Here is a 25,254-nt window from a genome sequence, read left to right as displayed (position 1 = left end):
TGAATTGAGATTGGGAGGTCATTCCACCAGCTAGGCACAGTCCAGGAAAACGTCAGTGAGAGTGTTTTTAACCTCTTTGGGATGGCACCACAAGGCGTTGTTCACTTGCAGAGAGCAAAATTCTGGAGGGCACATAAGATTGAACTAGTGAGGTAAGTTGGTGCCGTGCCAGTGCTCATCTTGTAGGAAAGCCTCAGTACCTTGAATTTGATATGAGCGGCTACTGGTAGCCAGTGTAAACTAAGGAGTAGAGGAGTATTATGAGCTTTTTTGGCACATTGAAGACAGCCCTCGCTGCTGCATTCTGGGTCAAGAAGTTGGGCGGCTTGCTCTGACAAGGAGGGCCTAATCTTCCTAATGTTGTATAAGGCAAATCTGCAGGACTTGGTCATTGTAGCAATATGGTCTGTGAAGCGTAACTCATGATCCATCACAACTCCTAGGTTTCTTGCTGTCCTGGAAGGAGTTATGGTTGATGAACCCAGCTGTATAGAGTAGTTGTGATGAAACTTTGGGTTAGCTGGAACCACCAGCAGTTCTGTTTTAGTAGTAAGGTTGAGCTGAAGGTGATAGCCATTCATCCAGCTAGAAATGTCACTCAGACTGGCTGAAGAATAAGCGGGTCATCTGGTTGGAATGAGAAGTAGAGTTGAGTGTCTTCAACGTAGCGGTGATTAGAAAAGCCATGCTTCTGAATGACAGATCCTAATGACGTCATGTAGATGGAGAAGAGAAGTGGTCCAAGTACTGAGCCTTGAGGAACCACAGTAGCAAGTTGTTGTGACTTAGAAACATCACCCGTCCAAGACACCCTGAAGGATCTATCAAAGAGGTAGGACTTAAGCTTTACTGACAAGACACGCATGATAATCGCATGCGATTAATCGTGCAGCCCTATTCCAGCGTGAAGAACGGAGTTGATAATGTTAGTAATTGAAGGTATGATTGAAGAAGAAATGGCTTGAAGGAGATGAGTGGGGATCAGATCAAATGGACAAGTAGTAGGATGATTGGACAGGATAAGTTTGGAAACGTCCATCTCTGAGAGTGGAGAGGAGGAGGAAAGAGAGGAGAGACTGATATACACTATGGTTGGTAGAGTTTCTTGATTTATGCATGTAAATGAGGTCCAGTTGGTTGCCTGATTTGTAAGTCCCTGTAGTAGACACTCGCTTGAGATCAAATGAGGACTGCAGAGTGTTGAAGTCAGCTGCCTGAGGTTTATCTAGGTGGATGTTGAAGTCACCAAGCAGTACCAGATGAGTACCATCTTCAGGAAAGTTTGATAGCAGCACATCCAACTCCTCCAAGAATTTTCCCAATTGACCTGAGGGACGTTAAATGACCACAAAGTGGATTTTAACAGGGTGGGTTACAGTAATGGCATGTGATTCAAATGAACCATTACCTGTAGGTGATGGCTCAAGATCAAATTTCCATTCTTTCGATATAAGGAAACCAGTACCTCCACCCCTCCCAGTTGTACGAGGAGTGTGGGAACAAGTGAAATTAGTGGAGAGGGGTGCGGGAGTGGCAGTGTCCTCAGGTTTGATCCAAGTCTCAGTCAGTGCCATGAGGTTGAGACCGGAATGAGTAGCAATAGAAGAAATGAAGTCTGCTTTGTTAACAGCAGACTGGCAGTTCCAGAGACCAACTGGAATAGAGAGCGTAGTAGTAGAGGTCAGAGGGACAGGCCATATATTTGTCAGATAGGCCTTCCTTCGATGTATATTTCATGCTCTCCGAGTGTTAGTAGTGATAGTAGAGATCTGAAAGGACATAGTGGCTACAAGTGACCTTAATAAGTATTTGAGAACAAGCTATAAAAAAATTAAAGGGGAGAAAAGCAAATCTCAAGTGCCTTGTCGTTTTCCTTGCTCGGTGGAGTCACGCAGGTAGAGTCGATGGTCCTTACACTCTTATATCTCAACGATACCCAGGGCTCGAGTTGAGGGGGTATGGCAAAAAAAATGACAAAAGCATCTCCTCAGTAAAATATTATAGAAACTGAAGTGCCTTAAACAAAAATTGTACCACACTGATTTTTTTCTTTTTTTTTTACAGCAAAGTGTTTAAAACCGCATGAGAGGATTCACACTAGAGAGAAACCTTACAAGTGTTCACACTGTGACCAGAAATTCAGTCATTCATCAAATCTGAAAAGACATGAGAGGATTCACACTGGAGAGAAACCGTATCACTGCAATGAATGTGGGAAATGTTTCAATCGTTCATCTGCTCTACACAGTCATACAAAAAACTACCACAGTAAGTATTCAAGATACAGCTGAAATTCTGATCAAATCAAAGATGGAGTTCCTCACCAAAAAACTGTCAAAACATTTTATTATTGTGCTTTTTCTTTTTATTTGTTGTTGTTTTTAAAATGACTAATTATTCTTCCCCTTAAGATGTATTTAAAAAATGCAAATGCAAGATATAATGTCACGTAGCTTTGCAACTGATTGCTTCTCTTGTAAGAAGGGATGGGTTAAAAAAGAAGACAACAGAAGATATGACTTTTTTTCTTGATTACAATTAAAGTAATTCCCCTGACGTAATGTTATTTTACTTTATGTGTTACTGTGAGGCGATATGAGAGCTGACATTATCAAGTATGTCACAGACTTTGCAGCAACTGGAATGGTGCCCCCCTGGGAGTTGCTGCTTATAGGGAGCGGTGGTACTGCTGTAATCATTTTGTTGTTGTTATAAAAACTAAAACTTTGAAATGCATTATATAAAAACAAAACTGTTAAGTATGTGTAGGCTAATACAAAATAATTAATGTACATAACATGTAATTTCTGTTTACAGGAGGATCAGATCTTTGTTTAGGCTATTTGCCAAAACATTTAAATCAAATATTCACTTAATCTTTCATTTTTTCATTTTCAAACCTTTTTGCTACAGATGACACGGCCTCTAATTTCTTTAACAAAAAAAAAACATGTGGACATCACAGTCCTTACACCAATAAACTATGGTTTTATCATAGTAAAACTTTTTTTTAAACTTCTTTTGCATGATTTCTGAATGCTTGAGACTATAAAATATAGTCATAATAAAGTTATAGCCATTGGTATATGTCGAGAGTTACAATAAATTGTGTAAATAATAAAATGTATTAATTTATGAACATTTTATTTTATTAATGTTCTATTTTCACTCCTATAGTATTTTTTTTTTTTTTTTTTTTTTTATCATATTTGAGGAAGGGGGGCACAACAAAACAATCCTGCTTAGAGCACACATTTGGACAGCAGCGGCCCTGTTACATTTTCTCCGCTTTTTTTACAAGATACTGAAAATAAACCATTTATTTTTTTACTTTTATTTCAGAGTTGATTGAAGAAAATGAGGAGAATGAAGAATTAAGTGAAGCTGAGGAGAAAAATCAAGTCAAAACTGAAGAAAAACTTGAGTTGCTCTCAAACCAAACAGAAATATTTAAAGAAAAGAAGAGCCAAGAAATCTTTCACCTGCACTCAGTGTGGAAAGAGTTTGACAAGCAAAACGAGTCTTGAGCATCACATGAGAGTTCACACTGGTGAGAAACTGTACACTTTTGATCAGTGCGGGAAAACATTTTTGTGGGCTTCAGTCGTGAAGAATCACTGAGAGTTCATACAAAGGACAAGTCACATTCATGCAATTTGTGTGGAAATAATTTTTTTTTGTTTCTACAAAATTTGAAAGTACATAAGAAAATACATACTGGTGTAAGAGAGTACATGTGTTTTGAGTGTAAATTTTTTTTGACTTTTAACTCATCATGCCACTGAGCTGCGTCTGGGACGTGTTTCAAATATTCATCTGCTCTACACAGACATAGCCTACAAAAAACATTCACAGTAAGGCCCCATAAACAAAGATGCATTTAGCTGTATTCTTCCAGACGGATCAAGCATTTTGGGAGCCTGAAACCGCAATTGTATTTTTTTTTAAACCAGATCCCAGAGTGGATAAATCTAAAATTGACACCTGATCTTTTTCGTGTGTACAGTATGTGTATATTTTCTCAAACGGTGTTATCATCACCATACGTCTTTACCCATGGTGTTGATGAGCCCTAAGTAGATCGTCTTCAGATCCAGCACTTTCAGAGTCGTCAACAAATGTGAAACAAGAATGCACGGAGCAAGAAAATATACAGTTTTCAGAATAAATCTGTTCTAACCATGACATGACAAAGAAACATTATCATTTTCACAGTAAATGAAGTTAATCTTCATCATAGAAACCAGCTGATTCAACTGAGATTCAGATCAACTAAGAGATGGAGTCCCTCCACAAAGAACAATGTAACAAAGGTTTTATTCTTGTATGTCAGTTTGTTTCATGATTGAAATAATATCGTGCTTTCTTATGAGTTTCATTAAATCCATGTTCAGTTGTCTTATAACACATATCACTTGTAGTTTGCTTACATTTTCATGAAGGAAAGTAGCTTTTTACAAACTGTTCTTGTTCAGGACACTGAAGAGGAGACTAACACTTTTAAGAGATACCGAGATAAATTTTAAATTTGTTCTTCATTATTTATTTTAAAACAAGTCATTCTTCGATGATATATTTAGAAAACACAGATGCAAGTTATACTGTCATGTAGATTTGTAATTGATCTTTAATTGCTTCTCTTGTAAAATAGGAATGAATATCTGAACTCAGTAATCATGTCATTTTGTATTTTAAGGTGCAAATATAAATATAAATAAACAAATCAATCGAGCATTCAGACAAACCATGGCATAAGAAAACAATTTATCCAGTTTAATAAAATAAATGAACACTAATAAAACAGAGTAACAAACTGATTCCAATATTTCTTTTCCACATAGTTTTTCTTTTTCATAGTCTGTGCCGATTTTTTCGGAAAAACACGAGCCGCTGGAGGCGTGACGTGTGGACGAATCTAAAGAATCACGAGCGCCAGTAGGCTTTTGCGTTGAGAGCGTTTTGAAGTTGTGACATTACCGTGAGGAAAAAAAAACATCCAAAACAAACCATGGCTAACAGTCAGATTCAGCCGTTTATTTATGATCCAGAGTCAGATCCAGAGGCTGAAATTTAACAAGAGCAGCATCAGCAAAGGCGTCTCTATGTGGTATGTACTGAAACTGTATATATTTGCTTAGCGGTTTTGGAAAATGACTAAGTTCCACTTTATGTCGTCTTTTTTTTTTTTCTATGTGCTTACGTGCAGAAAGCTAAGTTAACAACACAGAGATATTTGAAGCAGTTTTACTCACCGCATACGATCGTGACCCTTTTTCATTGGGATTGCATCATCCTTAAGAAATAAACAATGTGCAAATCCGGCGTCAAACTGGACCTTGTTTGTAAAACAAGCATCTTCGAAATGCAGGGAACAAACACAAACACTTGCACAACTCCGTTGATGCTCTGTAAAAATAAACTCCATCCACTGGTCCCTTAATGCTGTTTTTTTTTTTTTTTGGTAATCTGTGCAGGGTTGTCTTGCCCTCGCAACCTAAAACACACTTCTTTTGTGACATTTCGCTCTCGCTCTGATCAGTGAATTGCTCTGCTATACGGGAGCGCGCGCTCTTCCGGCAGAAGTGCCTAAGGACCCATATAAGGAAATTCCGCTCCATCTAACGTCACACAGAGCCATACTCGAAAAAAAACTTTCCGAAACTTGTGACAAACCGGAAGGAGTATTTTTGGAACAAACTTTGTCCATGTTTAGCATGGGAATCCAACTCTTTAACAGTATAAAAAACTCAGTATGCATGAAATAGCATTTCACCCCCCTTAAACTACAGTGATAATCAGTAAGTTACTATAGAAAAAATATATAGTGTGTTCAGTGTTCATAAATAGTGCTCCTGTACTTTTAAAAACTGGTACAGTGTCACATTTATGGACTTCTGTTCTTACTGAATTTCCTTATTTGATCATGTTCCTTTTCTTGCTAATTAATTTGCCCCACACCTGTTTCTGTTTCCTACTGATTACATTCCCAGTATTTAAAAATCTGTGCTCTCCTTTATTGCTGGGTCCGCTATTGATGTTTGATAATTTGTATTTGTGTTTGGTTGTGCCCTTTCTCTCCTGTGGATGATTAAAATAACTATTTTTATATCTCCTTCATGCACAGTGCTGTACACACCAACACATGTGACATACAGATAGATATAATTTGTATCTTAGTCTAAAGGACATTGTATAAGGCAAAAAAAAAAACAAGTTTTTCCTTATAATACTTTAACTACATGACGACAATCTTCCAGAGAGGCTAATTTTCTGTGCTGCAGGTAAAAACGCTCTCAAAAACTTCCTGCCTCATTTCTATCAGAAACTGATAAACAAAATAATTGCAATACCATAAATAATGATAGCAGAATGTTATTAAAATGTTTTAAATGCAGACAAATAAACACTATCATAACTGTCTTAACCTAACTGGCATAGGCTAAGCTCTTAAACGACATTATTCTCAATCAATATCTTCATGAACACATTTTTTTAAATTTTAAAGCCATTTTTTTCTCAACTCAACTTTAAAATTCACATTACTAATAATTAACTTTTCATTCATGAAGAAATGTAGCAAAAATGTGTCTCAGCAAAATATAAAGCCATTTTAAGATGAAAATGAAATCTCCGTTCCCATGCTGCACCGTTGATCCACCGGTGAATCCACATTGGTACCATGGTTGAATCAACGTTGGATTTTCCAAATTGGATCAAAGTTAATATTGTGACGTTTCACCATTTAAATTGTGACGTTGTTTCACCAACTTACCTTCCACATGGGCGAATTTTGTTCATTCTGTAGACGTTAGATTAACGTTGAATTGGGTGTTTATTTTTGCTATGAGAAACAAGGTTGATAACGCAACACTGTTTCACTGTCATACCTTTCAACATGGGTATTAGAGCCTAGTAGTCATTTAGATCAACATTGTACATTATAAAGGTTACAAATCAATGGCTTTACAATCAACTTCTATAACTACCACATGCAAAAAAATTTAAAACAGCAGTTTTATGTGGAAACATACTGTATAAAACAGCTGATCTTTTATTTTGGTGAAAAAATATAGTTTTTGCGAAAACGTGTAAGGATGAAAGAAACTGAGATACTTTGATCTCCTGAGAAACAGACAATACAAACATATACGGGCATCTTCTAGGCACCCCACAGAGTGGAGAAGCAGGAGACCTCCTCCACTTCTGGCCATTTGTTTCATTTTCAATCCCTTCACCCATTCTTCCTTCTACTCAGTCTGCTCAAAATGATTACATGAAAAATGTCAATGCAAGTGAACTAACACTCATGTATAGTATTATTGGAAATGTCTTAGTGCAACTGGTACAATGGTCTCAGTCTCACAAAAGTAGATTAGAAGATAATACAGATCTGAATAGTCAAGAGATATATTGATTACTGTGATGGGAGTGTCCTTTCTTAGGGTCCTCCATGTAAATTACCCCCTGTTCCCATTGAGTTGTAAAACCACCCAGGCTTGGGACCTGAGTTAATGCAAATTCCTATTGTTAGTTTCTGTCTCCATCTCGGGGGATGTTTGTCTTGGTCTGAGGTATTTAAAGGATTAAAGCAAAAGGATCAGGGTGATTCTGTAGCCAGAAAGCCCGTAGTGTGTTGTGTGTCTCTTCACTTCATACTATGTATTTTCTAAGGTCAGGTATGCATATTTTACTTTTAGATTCATCTCTGAGAATTCAATGTTTTATAATGCTATGATTTGATATGTTTCAATTGGATATGTAATTGGAAGAATACATATTTACCTGTGTGATAATAAATTGTTACATTTGATTTTATTCTGTTTTACTCTGTGATTATTGACTCTAGTAGATTACGTTGTATCCCTGTTAGCAAAATGAGCACCCGAATGAACAAGTTAATATAAGAGTAAGAGTTAACTAGAATAATCAAATGTCAGAAGACATTTGATTTGATTTGTGTTTAACCTAAATTGAATAACTCTACGCGCTGAAAGACAGAACACGAAGGAAACCTTCATCCAGCACCGGATAGCTTCCTTGGGCCGAGTGCCTGGACCTTACACATGTTTTACTAATGTGTGTCATTACAAGAGATTTGTACATTTGTGCAGTGAAAATGTATGTGTGTGGGGGGTGGTTCTTGTGCATATAGTGTGGTTTTGTTTCAGGTGATCCTTGAAAGTGTCAGCTCTAGGTCCTTTCTGACGCCGTCCCCTCCATTCACACATTCGTGTGATTTCTGTACTTTACTGTAAAAACTAAAACAAAAACACCAAAAATAAATCATAAAATTTCAACTTTGATATTGTGAAATATATTTAACTGAAAACAAACCAAACAGTAATTTCAATTTACAGTTCAATAACAGTGGGGTTGGAAACAAATTGCACAACAATATTCATTAGGCAAGGCAAGTTTATTTATATAGCACATTTCATACACAATGGTAATTCAAAGTGCTTTACATAAAAGAGAGTAAAATAAACCTAAAGAAAAAATAAACAAAAATAAAACAAGCAATTTTAAAACTTTGAAAATGATTTAAAAATTTACTTATTGAAAAGGAATTTAAAACAGTTAGAAATTGACAATTAATTTAAAAATAAAAAAACGTGAAAATTTAAAATACAGTGCACTCAAACACTTATTTAATGTATTCAGATGAAAGTTTACAATATTAACAAATTATTCACAAGCTGTGTTTTCAGAGCCCCCAGTTAAACTGTTTAAACCAGATACAGTCGGCATCTAGTCATAGCTGGGGGCGTGGCCGGCGTGGGGGAAAACACTGCGAGCATCGTGTATCTGAATGGCAAAATGCACATATTGAGCACTCATTCCCAGAGACACGTAGAACAAATGTAGTCTCTTTTGACTTTAATATTCGTATACACTAGTACATATCGATATTTGATTCATTTTGCAGCCCTAATATAGATGTATTCATTCAAAAATAGCCAAATCCCGTGACGTTCTGCTTTATACAGCAAACTCTATTTTTGACTAGATTCCGCGATTCAGTCGTTTCGCAAACAGAGACGGGATGAATTTATGAATGAAAGTGTAAAAGTTCTGACACAAAACTAAGTTGTTACGTGTCCACATGCTTTTCTAAGTGGGTTTTTGTTCGACACAATTGGCTAACGTTACATAGTTTTGCTTCATGTAGAATGATAAGGCTAATTATATATGCATTCCACTTTCTGAAACAACCTTACACAGTAAGCGTTAATAATGAACACAGTGTTAATATAGCCTGCCTGTGATGAATGCCGACTGCACACACACACATGCTTAGTCTTGGGATTCCACAACTTCCCTTGATCATCCTCACAATTTATAGCTTGTAGCCATTTTTTAATCTTTCCTGCTCTGTATGTTTGTTAGGAACTATGTAGAACTTCAATTCATAATTTGTTAGTTTATTGGAGGTACAGAAAACGACACAGCAGCTCTTCGGCGTGATTGTCCCGTTTGTTTCAATTGTCGCCAAGATAATGTTTTCCCCCACGGGCTAAATTCACATCACGTGACGGGGCGTTCCTGGGGGCGTTCCCAGACCAACCGTCTGTATCTATACAGTGTGATTAGAAAACATGCGTCGATACTACACACTCCAGTTCAGATGTTGGCGGTAATGCACTGATAAGCTAGTCTGCCAACCCCCAGCAAACACTTAAAGAAGTAGGAGAAGCTGCTGCTTTCGGACGCAACAGTCCTTTGAGGAGAGGTGAGTAGTTAACAGCATGAAACACATTTTACGCAACGTGTACTGTGTTGTTTTCATCGACTATAGCGCTGTTTGTGTGTTTGCTTAGTTAAATAAACACATAGTAGAACAACAGCATGCGAGGAAAACGTGTTAAGTTAATTGACCTGAGTGATTTCGTGCCTTTTTCTTATATTTTTGTGAATGATTGTTTGAATGTTTGGAGTGATAATGTTGCTGTTACTGAATGTCTCTGTTAAGGAATTAAAGGCGAAGCGATATAAAGTATTGGTGCTGTGTTTTTTTTTTTCTAACGCAAATTTCTTATGGTCGCTTTTATAACGGATACAGTTAGTAAGGTATTCTCAAGATAATCGCTAATGTTGCGTAAGGGACAGTCTACAGATTCCAACCACAGTGCAAAACGAAAACAACAAAGTAAACGATTTCCAACCAGTTATACAAATGAATGGGTTTTACAACTTTGTAGTAAATGTGAATGGCCACACAGACTTAATGAATGCGATCTACACATTCCCAACATATAGAAAATGGGACCACAGCATTTCCCCCCTAATTGAATACTGTATAAATGTATAAAGAGAAATAGGAAATCGTGTGCTTTATTGTATTTGTATAAGAGGAGGTATTTAAAAAAATATTTCCTGTAAAAAAAAAAAAAAATATTTTGTCACTAGGAAGCTACTACAAATGTGTTTTTAAATGATTTTTGTATGTAAACATAATACACTTTGTATTTGTAAGGCTTCTTAAATGTTAAAGTTGGTTTGAATTGTTGATTTTGGCAAATTTTCTTCTAGAAAGAAATTCACGTTCCCTGAAGCTCCTCCCACAAACCCTGCAGAATGAAACAGATTGAAGAGACTGAAGAACACACAGGTTGGTGTTTATTCTTGAACTCATTAATAATGCTGATGGTTATAAAGCTTCAAGCTAATTTAGATTTTTTTCAATAACTTTGTTAGATAATTGTGTAGTTGATCACACATATTTAATAGTCAGATTTGTGCCTATAATGCTTTAAAAGTAATATTAATTATAAGATCTATGTACCCAATTCATGGAGAGTTTCAGCGACATATAAAAAAAACATGCATCAAATGAACTAAATTTGGGACATCAATGGTCTACTTTACATCCGGGTTCGTCAGGGTTACTGAAAATCAACCAGTTTTACTTTTATTTCAGAGTTCATTGAAGAAAATAAGGTGAAAGAAGAACCGAGTGAAACTGAAGAGAAAAATCATGCTAAACCTGGAGAAAATCCTTTGAGTTGCTCTCAAACCAAACAGAAAAAATTCAGTAAGAGTAGAGTCAAGAAATCTTTCACCTGCTCTCAGTGTGGAAAGAGTTTCTCAAGGAAATCTAAATGTGATCTTCATATGAGAGTTCACACTGGAGAGAAACCATACACATGTGATCTGTGTGAAAAGAGCTTCACACAATCATCAAGCCTTAAGTTACACATGTACATCCACACTGGAGAGAAGCCATACAAGTGTTCACACTGTGACAAGAGATTCCGTCAGTCAGGATACCTGAATATACACAAGAGGATCCACACTGGAGAGAAACCGTACACATGTGGTCAGTGCGGGAAGAGTTTCACAATAAAAGCACATCTTACAGAGCACATGAGAGTTCATACCGGAGAAAGACCATTCACTTGTGACCAGTGTGGGAAGAGCTTCACAAGAAAAGCACATCTTACAGGGCATAAACGAGTTCATACTGGAGATAAACCGTACCCATGTGATCAATGTGGGAAGGGTTTCACACAATCAGCAAACCTTAAGAGTCACATGAACATCCACACTAGAGAGAAACTGTACACATGCGATCAATGCAGAAAAACATTTTTGTGGGCTTGGTACCTGAAGAAACACATGAGAGTTCATACACAGGAGAAGCCATATTCATGTGATTTGTGTGGAAAGAGTTTTTCATGTTTAAAAAATTCACAAAATCATCAGAAAATTCACTCTGGTGTGAGAGACCATGTGTGCTATGGGTGTGAAAAGACTTTTATTTCAGCGGACCGTTTAAAACTGCACCAAAGGATTCACACTGGAGAAAAACCTTACAAGTGTTCACACTGTGACAAGAGATTCAGTCGGTCAGCAAACCTGAAAAGACACCAAAGGATCCACACTGGAGAGAAACCTTACAAGTGTTCACACTGTGACAAGAGATTCAGTGTGCCAGGAGCCCTGAAAAGACATGAGAGGATCCACACTGGAGAGAAACCGTATCACTGCACTGCATGCGGGAAGCGTTTCAGTCGTTCATTTTCTCTACACAGTCATACAAAACACTGTCACAGATCATCTTCAGATCCAGCACTTTCAGATCTGATGCAGCATCCTCAGCAAATGAGACACAATAATGAATCAAGCATTAACATATCGTCTTGATAAATCTGTCCTAACCAGACATTACAAGTGACATGATGAAGAAACATTATCTAGTTTTCACAGTGAATAAAGCTCATCTTCAAAACCAACAGATTCAACTGTGAGATTTAGATTAACTCAAAGATTCAGTTCTTCCCCAAATAACAATTTAAAAAAGCTTTATTCTTGTATATCATTTTGTTTCATGATATGAATTATACGATGATCTCTCACAAGTGTTTTTTTCTTCTCCATTTCTGTCACTGATGGATTTTGGTTCCTTGCCACTGTCACCTTTGTCTTGCTTAGTTTGGGACACTAAATTTCTGGTAGGATTGTTGACTTGACTGCAGACAGAAACTATTTGAACTGAATTAAGATGGACGCTGAATCAACAACGAACTGAGTTGATCTAGTGTCCTCTTGCATGATCAGCACATGTTTTTTGTGCAGTTAATGTATCGACACAAAACATATTTTTTAATAGGTGGATCCTACATCCTCTTTTTCCCGGGATTTCAAAATATACCAAAATGTCTGGGATTCGGCTTTTGCTTTCTACAGTCACCAATATGTGTTGTATAACAACTACATAACATATTATGATTTAAGTACACGTTGATTGCCTCAAAATATCTTAATATACACAAATGCCAAATAATAACTTTAATAAAAAGTATTGTTTTTATCTGTAATGTAGGCAGACAAAACTGTCAATGGAGGAGCATAAAAAAAGAAGGAGAGAAAGAATTAACAGTGACCCAAAAAGCAAAAGAGACCAGTTAGAAAATGAGAGACAGAGGTGGAAGGATAATGTCCTAAACAAAATGTTAAAAAGTAGGAGATATAGGACCAAGAGTATTGGAGTAAAGCAAAGAAAAGGTCCAGGACCCGGTTCCCATCGCTAAGTAGTTCTTAACCTATTCCTTAACCTCTCTCTTAATGTTATGACACGATTCCCGACATGTTCGTATGCTAAGTATATCTTCTGTAAGTCACACTTTCGTAAGGTTGGTCTTGACCATTCGAAAGCTCTCTCTTAGCATTGTTTGAGCTCAAGATGCTAGTTGTCATCACTGTGAAGCAGTCTTTAGAAATCAGTGCAACGCAGTACAAGTCAAACTATGGTATTACAACAATGATTTTATGTTATGGATATTTTAAGACTAATAATAAAATATGTTTGCAATTGATACAGGCCTATTTATGAAGTCGATTTTATGTGGTATCAGAACTAAAATGGTGGTAATTAGCCTAGGCTATTTGGTAATGTCATTAAAGCGTTTAAATTGGCAATCACTTTTGATAATTACAATCTGGCAAACAATTTGGGTATAAATGGCTAAGATCTATAAATGAGTAAGCATGGTGGTGTCCAGTAAGTGGAACGTAAGAGGCAGCGTGTTAAGAAGCATCCTAAGGGACACTTCTGGGAACACACTTAGGAACATAAACAACTTTGGTAAGATATATCTTTCGAGTCTTCTTATCGGGGAACTGGGCCCAGAGCTATGCAGAATAGATGGCTGAATGAAATAGTCCACCAAAAAGCCCTCTGGACCAGACTGTTGAGGAGCCAACTTCAAGCAGGCGTGCCCTTGCAGCTGAGAGGGAGAGGAGAAAGGGAGATAAAAGTATTGAAAGAAAAGGTTAAAGGGGATGAAGTAGTAAATATAATATATACAATCAATGAATAATGGACGGGAGCAGATTGGAGGAGAGGAAGCAGCGAGAGAGATGCTTAAATAAAAACTAAACAAAACAAAAACTCCCACTAACTAAAGTTAACTAAACCAAACTATCTATCAACAGAAAATGTAGAAACAAACATCTTCAGAGAACAAGCATTACTAACCCTAGTTTTCTAAATACATCATAAATGAAGAACAACTATTTATTTCAAAAACAGAAGTTACAGCCTCTTCTTCCGTTTCCTGAACAAGAACTTAGAAAAAAATCTTCTTGTCTTCATGAAAAATCAGCTACAGCTCACTAGAGATGTTACGAAGCTTGTATCAAAAAAACAACACATTTCATATTGAAGCACTGTATCAGAACTTGATTCGTTTTGAGAAAAGCACATGATCTTTGATATGCAAAGCTTTATTCGCCTGAAAATCATGTGACTGCTTCAGTATGTGGTTCAAACTATCATATTTATCATAATTTAAATACTGTGCTGAAAAATAACTTTGGCCATGACATGACTGAGGGAGGGTTAAAATAAACGGATCACAGATTGAATTTATTAATTTGTTAGACTTATTTTAGTCCCAGTACACCGACACAAATTAATGACTTTGGCAATTACCATTATTCAGGTAAACCCCTTCCCTTGAGCGCAGAAGAGCCAATGGCAGTCGAGTATCAGTTGCACAGGGAGCAGAACTTGGACATCTGTAGATGGAAACATGGGAAAACGATGTTCCTGGGATACTTGTTACAGTGATTCCAGGTATCCTGAGAGGATAGGCAATGGAATTTATTTTATTCTATTTTCTAAACCCAAACAAAACTGAGCAAAATGTTTCAAAACATTCTCTCCATTCTGTGCCAGAATTTATACATTTAAAAAAAATATAGGAACAAAGTTTTCACACTGATTGGGCGGGCCTTATCGATGGGTCAGTTGTGTTGAAAGCTTTGCTGGTACAGAACACTTGCATTATAAGGCAACTGAACATAATATAAAACGCATAAGCAAGCACATTGAAGAAAAATAATTAATCTGTGACATTGTTCTTTGGGGAGGAACACCATCTTTGAGTTGATCTGAATCTCACAGTTGAATCTGCTGCTTTTGAATTCATCCAGATGATATTTCACTGCTCGATGCATTATTGTGTCTCATCGGTTGAGTACGCTGCATCAGATCTGAAAGAGCTGGATCTGAAGATGATCTACTTGCTGTGATAGTTTTTTGTATGACTGTGTAAAGAAACTGAATGATTGAAACACTTCCCACATTCAGTGCAGTGATACGGTTTCTCTCCAGTGTGGATCCTCTTGTGTGTCTTCAGGTTTCCCGACTGACTGAATCTCTTGTTACAGTATAAACACTTGTACGGTTTCTCTCCAGTATGAACTCTCACATGTGCCTTAAATTGTTGTTTTAGTGCAAAACTCTTCCCGCACTCATCACATATGTGCAGTTTCTCTCCTGTGTGGACTACCTTGTGTCTGTTCATGTCTCCTGACCGACTGAATCTCTTGTCACAGTGTGAACACTTGTGAGGTTTCTCTCCAGTGTGGATGTTCATGTGATCCTTAAGGTTTTCTGAACGTGTGAAACTCTTCCCACATTGATCACAAGTGAATGGTTTCTCTCCAGTGTGAACTCTCACGTGAAGCACAAGATGATGTTTGAATGAGAAACTCTTTCCACACTGAGTGCAGGTGAAAGATTTCTTGGCTTTTCTTTTCATTAAATCTCTCTGTTTGGTTTGAGAGCAACTCAAATGTTGTTCTCCATTTTTGACATGATTATTCTTTTCGGTTTCGCTGAATTCTTCATTTTCTTCATCTTCTTCAATCAACTCTAAAATAAAAGTAAAAATGATAAATTTTCAGTAACACTCAGAAACCCCGATGAACCTTGATGTAAAAATCTAAAATAATAATTGACAATGATATATAAAATGTTGGTCATTATAGTATTTTTTTTAATTATACACTTCTGTTAGTCTGGTAATACCAAACTCTGCTACTTCGCTGTGCTTCGTAGACGGACTCTGGAAGGGCATAACTGACAAGCGTTTACTTTCTTGTGGAGTGGCGCCTGACTGAAGTTTAAAATCATTGGTGTACCCATTAGCCAATCACATAACGTTTGGTTATGATGTGTATTATTCGCCACCTCAGCCACTGTAAACACAGGTATGCTGCGGAAAAAACTATCGAGCGACCAAGAGGGACACAATCACAATTATCGCCTTGTGGACTTTGACCTCCCTAGTTTCTCGCGGACGATCGGTAACAGTTGATAAATTAAACTTTTCCCAAAACCTGTCAGGAGTAGGGCCGAAACAACACCTTCATTCAAAATGTTTAACAAACACTCTTCTTGTTCGGGCTTCAGTAGACAAATGCTGGGAATATTCTCCACAGTAGGGGTGCGGGATAAATATTGTGCGATAATTAATATGCATCTCGTCAGTAAAGCCGGTTCTCTAATCAGCGGTAAATTCCACCAGGTGTGTGATTTCACACAGAGCAGTTAACAAGGGCTCTGTGTAGTCAGGCTACATACACCTCTATAACATTACATGAAGGAAGTACATTGATCTTTGAATTATAATTTTTAAAACATAGACAAATCCCATATTTCTGTAGGGAAATAGATTAAATATGATTGATCAGCTACACTAATATCTAACAGAAATGAAGAATGAATAATACCACAAACCTGTTTCTTCTTGAGTATCTTCAGTGTGTTTGATTCTGCCGGGTTCTGGATCTCTCATCTTCTCTCTGTCCTCTTTAATAAACTCAGTCTTTACAGATTTCAGATCTTCCTGATGATTTAATGCTCGTCTTCACTTTAGCATTTATTGCTAAATTACTAAATGTGTAATTGTCATTGGAGGAGCTTCAATGGCCATGAATGTCTAAGGGAAAGAAGCAGATTTGCCAAAATCAACAATAAATAAAGCAAATCTATAAATAATGTTATAGTCAGTTACTTACACGCATGCATGCATATAAATATATGTGTGTGTGTGGGTGAAGAGACAAAAGCCTACATAAAAAAAAGTATTGCTTCTTTGTAGATCATTATATTACTATATTAAAAGATACAAAGAGCACATTAGTTTAAAATGCTCACTCAGTAATACTGTAAACTCTTGCGGTAATTCAAACAATATAAGCATTTCATAACCACATGAGACAATTCAGATCAACACATGAACAGATTTATAATATATAAAAGAAATCTGTTCATATCCATGTATTGATTTAAAATGTCCCACGAAGCTCATTAGATAAGCTAAATATGATGTATTTATCAGGGTTTGTAAGTAATTATAATCATGTAAAGTGACTATAACAAGTTTGATCTGCCAAAGATAAACGACAGAGAAATAACGTTATTAATAAAATCTCATTAACATATCTTGATAACGGGTAACATTCATTCCTCTCCCAGATCTTGAGACATCAGTAACAGCAACATCACTCCAGACATCGAAACAATCATTGACACAATCATTGACAAAGAACACGTTTTCCTCTTATGTTTCTTTAAGTTAGCAAACGCATAAGCAGCACTGTGCACGATTAAAAAAAAGTCGGGAACGACTCGTATACTGTTGCATAAACATGCTGTGTAAAGTGTATTTTACAATTGTTTAAATAATATGTGAAATACTGTGAACTGTTTACCTCTCCTCAGGAGACTCACGCTGACTAGAGAGCGCGCTCTGGTGATGACGTCATCGCCGCGAGGCGGGATCTTCAAAAAAGCTTCAAATCTTGAGTACGTCTGCGTCCGAAATTACATACTCAATGAGAAGGTACTTCATTTCAACAAATTCTTATTTAACGAGCGCTAAAATAGTACGTACTCTACAGCCAAATTTGAGTATGAACGTGATCCGCCATGTTTACGTTATCATGTGACGTATGACGTTACAACATGTGCAACAACTTCAAAGATATGACTGCGACAGGTTTAATATCTACTGTCTCTTAATATTTTGATGTTAATGCTATTTGCTGATGTTTTGGTCTTGTTGAAGACACAGCTTTTATATAGTGATTGTAGTATAACAAATACATTTTGTGTGGATTTAAGTTTTTATATATTTAACCCAACTAAAATGACCCACAATTTAATCCTAAAATTAATTATTTTGTATTAGGAAAGCCCAAAATCGTTATCTCATGAATATTTAATCTACACACAAAATTGTCTTAAATCTGCTGTTATCCTCTTTTTCTTGATTAATTTATCTCGTTTCATCCCTGAGGCTTATAATAACAAAAAACAACAGCAACAAATGTATTTTTTAATGCATTTTGGTTATATAAATATTGATTATTTAAAGTGATTTAATCCTTTTTTCCTCTGTTTATAATTTCATATTATGATGTACTGTATGCAAACCCATTACAGTTATGTTTTCTCTTGTCATTATGATTGTTTATTGTTAAAGATACTACCATCTGTCCCTGAGATTGTATGCAATTATTCGTTCTGCAGTAATAACAATATAATAAAAAGTAAATAAGAATGACAGGTACACAAACACCTCATAGCATCAGTAACAGGTTTCCTCTGGAGATGATTTAGTCAAACAAGCAAATTGTAAATAGTTTTTTTTTTTTTCTTATGCCTCAGCTATGCATGACTTCAAACTAGACAAATGCAGCCAAGATGAATACATCTAAATATTCAAAGTAATGAATGAATGCATGTGTTAATTAAACAATTACGCTATATTTTATTTACTGACAACAACAGGAGACATGAATAAATGAGTAAAAAGAATAAATAAAAATAACCATCACAACAAATAAATACAAGTCCACAACACGACACAAAACTTTATTCAATCATTGTTCTGTTTTTGAATGTTTACAGACAGTGAGCCCACATCCGTCCATCAGGTCCCTCACTGCTGCAGTCAGACTGAATCTGATCATGATGAGAGAGGGACATCGAGTCCTTGTCTGAGAGGACAGAGAGGATGAGGAAGACCATGATGATGACCCTGAACCACACAACCTTGAACACATGCGGGCAGTGGTGGATGAAGTACACAAAAAAAAAAAAGTGCTTGAGTGAAAGTACAGATATGTATAATAAAATATTACTCCAGTAAAAGTAATAGTACTCCTTTTTAAATTCTACTCGAGTGAAAATGCAAAAGTACTTGATTTTTTTTAATGTATTTAAAGGGTTACTGTATACTGTTTATGTCCAGAAAGGTAATAAAAACATCTTCAAAGTAGTCCATGTGACATCAGAGGGTCAGTTAGAATTTTTTGAAGCATCGAAAATACATTTTGGTCCAAAAATAACAAAAATGTTGACTTTATTCAGCATTGTTATTTTTGGACCAAACAGAAAGCTCTTGGATTAAATCTGAAGATGAACGGAGGTCTTACGAGTTTGGGAACGACATGAAGGGTGAGTTATATTTCATTTTTGAGGGAACTATCCCTTTAAGTAAAAAAGTACTGACAGATAGATTTAGCAACTTTATATAGGCTCCTTAATTACATTTTATATTAGAACAAATTTTACATAATCCTACTGCTCAAAATATCTGTAGTCAAGATACATTTTTGTTGTTGATTTGGAGTACATTGACGAGAGTGATGCAGTAATGTTCAGTGTGAAGCTTAGACTGCGATGTACCTGAGAGAACACAGATCTGATCTGATCTTCACCAGGAAGAAAAAAGTGTTGTTCTGCAGAACATCACAGTTATGACATGAGAATAAGGCCTGAAGTTCGGAAGAACATTCTAACTTCACAACAGGAAAATACAATTATATTTTCATAATGATTTTTGTTTCTTCTCAAACCTAGTCTGTAAACACCCCTGGCCAAATACCCCCAGAGGGCATCACTTCCCACTTTGATAATTTCTACATAACCATGTTCTGGACATCACATGCTTTCTTTTCCCCCAAATGTAATCTATCAAGGTGGTTGAATAAAAATATTTGGACTTTATTTTTTTTTTAATTACCTCTACTTAGCACAAGCAAACTTGTTAGCATCACTTATTTCCAGTATGGCTATGAATAATCATATCTGTCTACTCAGCTAGTTAATCCAAACAATATAAAAAATATACTGGTGATAAACAGACGTCATATAGGGCATGCATAGCATCTTAATAAAAGTGTTAACATTATGTCAGCGGGGAAAATTAAACGTGCATGAGTTGTTTTATTTAATCTGTTTTATTTAAAAAAAAAAAAATTATTTTACCTAAAACATGACACTGATTGGTGTGTCAGCATCATTCAAGCATTTCAATGGGCTTAAATAGATCAATCTTTACAGCAGATGTAGTTGACAAACAACTGACAGTTTTGACTTAAATATGATTTTCAGTTATAATAATTAATCCTAAATTTCGAAATGAATAACTTATTTTTAGCAGCATCAGTCGCGCGCAGTTCTCCCGGTTCTTACTTACCGGAATCGTATAGTAAACGGTTCATTTGAATCAGTGAGTTGTCGACTCTGTAACAGCTGCAATGGTGCGATTTGCGATCCGATTTAAAAGGTTCATTGAAAATACTCAGTTCGTTCATGAATCAGAAACGCTTCTTCGTGTGATATATTAAAACTATATGCTTTATAAAGTGTAGTGAAGTACGATTTTATGCTTTGGAATGTGAGGTAAAAGTTACTAAAAATAAAACTACTCCAGTAAAGTACAGCTTGAAAAAGGTACTTCAGTGCTGTAACACCTACTATCCACCACTGCGTACTTCTTTCTTCACATGAATACTCAGCATTCAAACATACGCATTTGCCCGACCACTACTTTTGCCTACTATGTAGTAGGGAAGTATGCCATTTCGGACACAGCGACTGAAGATCCGCCTGCTTCAAATCTGCACCCTTCCTCTCCTCCTCTCATTGCTTCACTCTCCAGTCCAGCGGGTGGCGCTAAGCACATTCGTTTGTTTGACAAACACCATTACGTTTAGTTTCACGGTTTTGTTTTGTTGTGATGCTGGCTTAATACAAACTGTTAGAAATGGTGTTTCAGTACAGTTTTTGAATCAGGTCAGTGTAATAATCTCATCCTCACATTCGTGCCTAAGTTTTTGAAGCAGGAATATCTGGAGGAGTATCATCTGAACTGAGATCTGCTGCTGTGAAGATGGAGTTTCTTAAAAAGGAGAGTGAAGAGAACACGAGTGAACCAGAAACACTGAGAATAAAACACGAAGAACCAGAAGCCTGGATAATAAAACAAGAGGAACCAGAAACTACAATAATTAAACACGAGGAGCCAGAAACCTGGAGAATAAAACAAGAGGAACCAGAAACTATAAGAATAAAACACGAGGAACCAGAAACCTGGAGAATAAAACAGGATCAAGGAGGTTGGTGTTTATTCTTCATTGATCTTTAATGATTGTTTACGCATAAAATATGGAATGAGCAAAGAAAAAACTTAACATTCAATAGAACTTAGAAACAAATCCAAAGAAAGCAATAACAGTGGAAAAATACTGCTTGAAAAAAATAAAAAATAAAGTAAGCAAAGTAAACTGAACACATCCGGTGTCAAATAAAAGAAAAGGAATGCCTAGAAATCTCTTTGTAAAAATTCTTGCATAAATTCTTCTACTTCCGCTGATGTCAGTTTTGCAACATGATTCACGAGTTACCCTAAGAAAATATGAGCAAAGAAGGTTGTGAAAATAATCCTTTATTTGTACCTTATGAGCTGATATTTTCAGAGGCTTATTTATTCATATCTAATAATAATCTAATAAACAGCTAATAATTTTGATACATAAAGAAGTGAAGTGACATTCAGTCAAGTATGGTGACCCATACTCAGAATTCGTGCTCTGTATTTAACCCATCCAAAGTGCACACACACACAGCAGTGAACACACACACACACGGTGAACACACACACAGAGCAGATTAAAGTTCAAAAGAACTATAAAGACCCATAGGTATCACTTTACAATAAGACCTTATTATTTAACCTTAGTTAATGCATACACATTCACAATGAGCAATAGCTACATTTGCTACATAAGTTATTAATCTTTGTTAGAAAAATACAACTCTTTGTTCATGTTATCTCATAAAATAACAAAGCTGCAATAAAGAAAACACTTTCAAACAATAATATAAATCCCTAAAAACCCATGAAATCCAAGTGCAAAGGTTCAACATCTGTTTTTATTTTATTGTTTTACAACTGTTTTGTTTTCTTTACAAATCATGGATGCACTTTTTTTTAATTGATATTAAGCAGATGTAATTTTTTGTTCAGATCAAAATGTTAAGACTTTATATGTTACAATTGTAAATTTAAACTGTGAACCTTTAGAGTAGGGTCTAATATTTATGGTCTTTTTATAAAATACATTTTATACGTATAATACATTTAGCTAAAGGATCCTGCAAGCACTTTAATTTACATTTTTATTTATTTATTGCTTGAATGTTTGAATGCATCATAATAATTAATGTAAATAGTGTTCATAGTCTGTTTGATTACATCTTTAACTGATTTTTCAGTACATTTCTGCCATATGTACATAAACTGACAGTCACCACTGATAAGTGACTACTAAATATTGTAAAAACTTAATTGCTTTGCAATTTTATTTTGTCACATAAACATAAGACTATCAGTTTCACCTTATTAATATTAATATATTTAACTTTTAACTGTAACATAGGCTGATTATTCTTATAGATTGAAACAAAAGTACACTTTATAGCAATTAATAGACTGTGCACTCCTAATACTTATGAATAGAAGAAAGTGCAATGACAAATGTGGTGAATAGGCCCAGCCTACTAAATAAAAGAGCCAATCATTGATTGGTAAAGTCATTGCATCACTGCACAGCTGCCATTAGAAAAGCTCTGGTTCCCATAGAAATATACAGCGTTCACAAACTGGCGCTCATGATTGCGCATGCACGTTTGCTCCTCTAGCCTGGAAAATAAACCCTTTTTATCACTATTTGAGCATAAGAAACAACAATTATGAGGCAGTTGTTGTAAGATTTCATTGGTGATTTCAAATACGAAATATGATTGTAAGCTTGGTGAACAGTTATGGAGAATTTTATGTTTCCTCATTCAAAATGATAGGATCTGCACTTGCATGTGGGAGGCATTTTAAAGATGGCCACCGAGTGAAGTTACTTGTTTTCAAGGGACATTAACGGTCTTTCAATACCAAGTATGCAGAGTTCAGACTTCTGCATGCTTGATGGTTCGGACTTCACAAACTCTTGGGGACGGTAGGATGAAAGTCTGATAATTCTGCAAATGCAACAGCAGCTTACTTGATAACGTCAGCCAGCTTGACTTGGCTACTCTAATAATCCTCACTGTATGCTGATTTATAGTAAGACGAAATATGATTTCAAACCCCACTGCCTCTTTCCGCTCACCACGGGGACCTGTGGGAACCTATGGGTTTGGACAGACAAGGCGAGAGAAAAGGAGATAGAAGGATGAGGAGCACAAACCACAAATAATCATTAACTAATACTTTTAAGTTATTAGTTAACAATGAACTAATCATTTACAAAACATGAATACACATCTATAAATAATTAACAAGGGACATGATAACATTTTATAAATGTTTTATTAATTCAGTTATAAGTCATTTATACATAATTAAGCCCAACGACTCTTTATAGATGCAGACTTGATAAAAGGGGCAGCGCAAGAACACATCCGTCGCAGTTTAGGATTTAGTTTGTTGTAACAGAAACAATCTTTAGAGCTGTTGAATGATATAGTGGAGCACCAAAAAAAAATGGACACTTTTTTTCAACAAAATATATGTTAAATAATTGTGTAGTTGACCAAACTGTTTAATAGTTCTCCTTTTAGAAACGTTTAGAAATTACGTTTTGAAGATTGATGTTCCTCATTCATGAAAAGTTTCAGGGAGGTAGCATTTATTAAATTGCATCAAATGAAACACAAGTTTGAATAGAATTGTCTGTTACACCAGGGATGACTTTTATTTACTTTCACATATCTGTTTGCTTGGGTTTTTTCTTTTCAAGTTACTAACAAATGAACGGTTTTTGCTTTTATTTTAGAGTTTATTGAAGAAATTGAGGAGAACCAAGAATCGAGTGAAGATGAGGAGAATCATCATGTCAGAACTGGAGACAAACCTTTGAGTTGCTCTCAAACCAAACGGAAAGATTTAAAGAAAAAAGCCAAGAAATCTTTCACCTGCACTCAGTGTGGAAACAGTTTTTCAAGAAAAACTTGTTTTGTGCTTCACATGAGAATTCATACTGGAGAGAAACCTTACACATGTGATCAGTGCGGGAACAGTTTCGCACAATCAGGAACCCTTAAGAAACACATGAACACCCACACTGGAGAGAAACCGCACAAGTGTTCACACTGTGACAAGAGATTCACTCAGTCTGGATACCTGAAAGCACATGAGAGGATCCACACTGGAGAGAAACCTTACACATGTGATCAGTGCGGGAAGAGTTTTGTACGGAAAGCAATCCTTTTGAAACATTTGAAATTTCATTCAGGAGATAAACTGTACATATGTATTCAATGTGGGAAGAGTTTCATATACAAAAGAAGTCTTTATGTTCACATGAGAGTTCACACTGGTGAGAAACTGTACACTTGTGATCAGTGCGGGAAGTGTTTCACACAATCATCACAACTTAAGAGACACATGAAGATCCACACTGAAGAGAAACTGTACTCGTGTGATCAGTGCGGCAAAACATTTTTGAGGGCTTCAGATCTGAAGAAACACCTGACGGTTCATTCAAAGGAGAAGCCACATTCATGTCATCTGTGTGGAAAGAGCTTTTCACGTTTTTCATCTTTGAAACAACATAAAAAAACGCACACTGGTGTGAGAGAGTACATGTGCTTGTGTAAAAAGACTTTTACTACAGCGACCAGTTTAAAACAGCATGAGAGGATCCACACTGGAGAGAAACCGTACAAGTGTTCACACTGTGACAAGAGATTCAGAGTGTCATCAAGTCTGAAAACACACGAGAGGATTCACACCGGAGAGAAACCGTATCACTGCACTGAATGTGGGAAATGTTTCAGTCGTTCATCTTCTCTACACAAACATACAAAAAACAATCATAGTTAGTATTCAAGATTCAGCTGAGATTCTGATCAAATCAAAGATGGAATTCCTCTCCAAATAACCGTCAAAACATTGCATTATTGTGCTTTCTTATTTTTCTTCACTGTTTTTCTTAAATGACTAATTATTCTTCCACTTAAGATGTATTTAGAAAATGCAGATGTAACGTATACTGTCACGCAACTGATCCTTCTGTGCTTCTCTTGTAGGAAGGGATGGGTACCAGAACATGGTATAGATCATAATTGTGAGAATAGTAATACTGTTAAAATCTTAACTATACCCAGGGCTC

At 36.1% G+C, this 25,254-nt stretch overlaps 3 protein-coding genes across 3 annotated transcripts in view; 2 read left to right on the top strand and 1 right to left on the bottom strand.

The window, feature by feature from the left end:
* The window catches only part of LOC127952532 (gastrula zinc finger protein XlCGF57.1), a 32,462-nt gene extending 28,051 nt beyond the window's left edge, over positions 1–4,411 (top strand). The window contains exons 4-5 of the mRNA XM_052551058.1: positions 2,065–2,268; positions 3,343–4,411. Coding sequence (XP_052407018.1) covers positions 2,065–2,268; positions 3,343–3,527 — 389 coding nt within the window. The 3' untranslated portion in view covers positions 3,528–4,411. The remainder of the gene's footprint in view (positions 1–2,064; positions 2,269–3,342) is intronic.
* Positions 4,412–9,398: 4,987 nt separating this feature from the next.
* Positions 9,399–25,200, top strand: LOC127952059 (zinc finger protein 850). The gene is made up of 6 exons (XM_052550321.1): positions 9,399–9,730; positions 10,531–10,609; positions 10,919–12,139; positions 20,917–21,201; positions 23,917–24,960; positions 25,172–25,200. The coding sequence occupies exons 2-6, from the start codon at positions 10,576–10,578 to the stop codon at positions 25,198–25,200; spliced, it is 2,613 nt and encodes an 870-aa protein (XP_052406281.1). The 5' UTR covers positions 9,399–9,730; positions 10,531–10,575.
* Positions 10,601–17,740, bottom strand: LOC127952610 (gastrula zinc finger protein XlCGF7.1-like). The gene is made up of 3 exons (XM_052551260.1): positions 17,506–17,740; positions 16,529–16,730; positions 10,601–15,661 (listed from the first exon to the last, which is right to left on the bottom strand). The coding sequence occupies exons 2-3, from the start codon at positions 16,584–16,586 to the stop codon at positions 15,024–15,026; spliced, it is 696 nt and encodes a 231-aa protein (XP_052407220.1). The 5' UTR covers positions 16,587–16,730; positions 17,506–17,740; the 3' UTR covers positions 10,601–15,023.
* Positions 25,201–25,254: the final 54 nt, after the last annotated feature.

Source organism: Carassius gibelio, chromosome B3 (genome assembly GCF_023724105.1).
Source record: "Carassius gibelio isolate Cgi1373 ecotype wild population from Czech Republic chromosome B3, carGib1.2-hapl.c, whole genome shotgun sequence".
Lineage (NCBI taxonomy): Eukaryota > Metazoa > Chordata > Actinopteri > Cypriniformes > Cyprinidae > Carassius > Carassius gibelio.
This window is presented reverse-complemented; position numbering and strand designations above follow the sequence as displayed.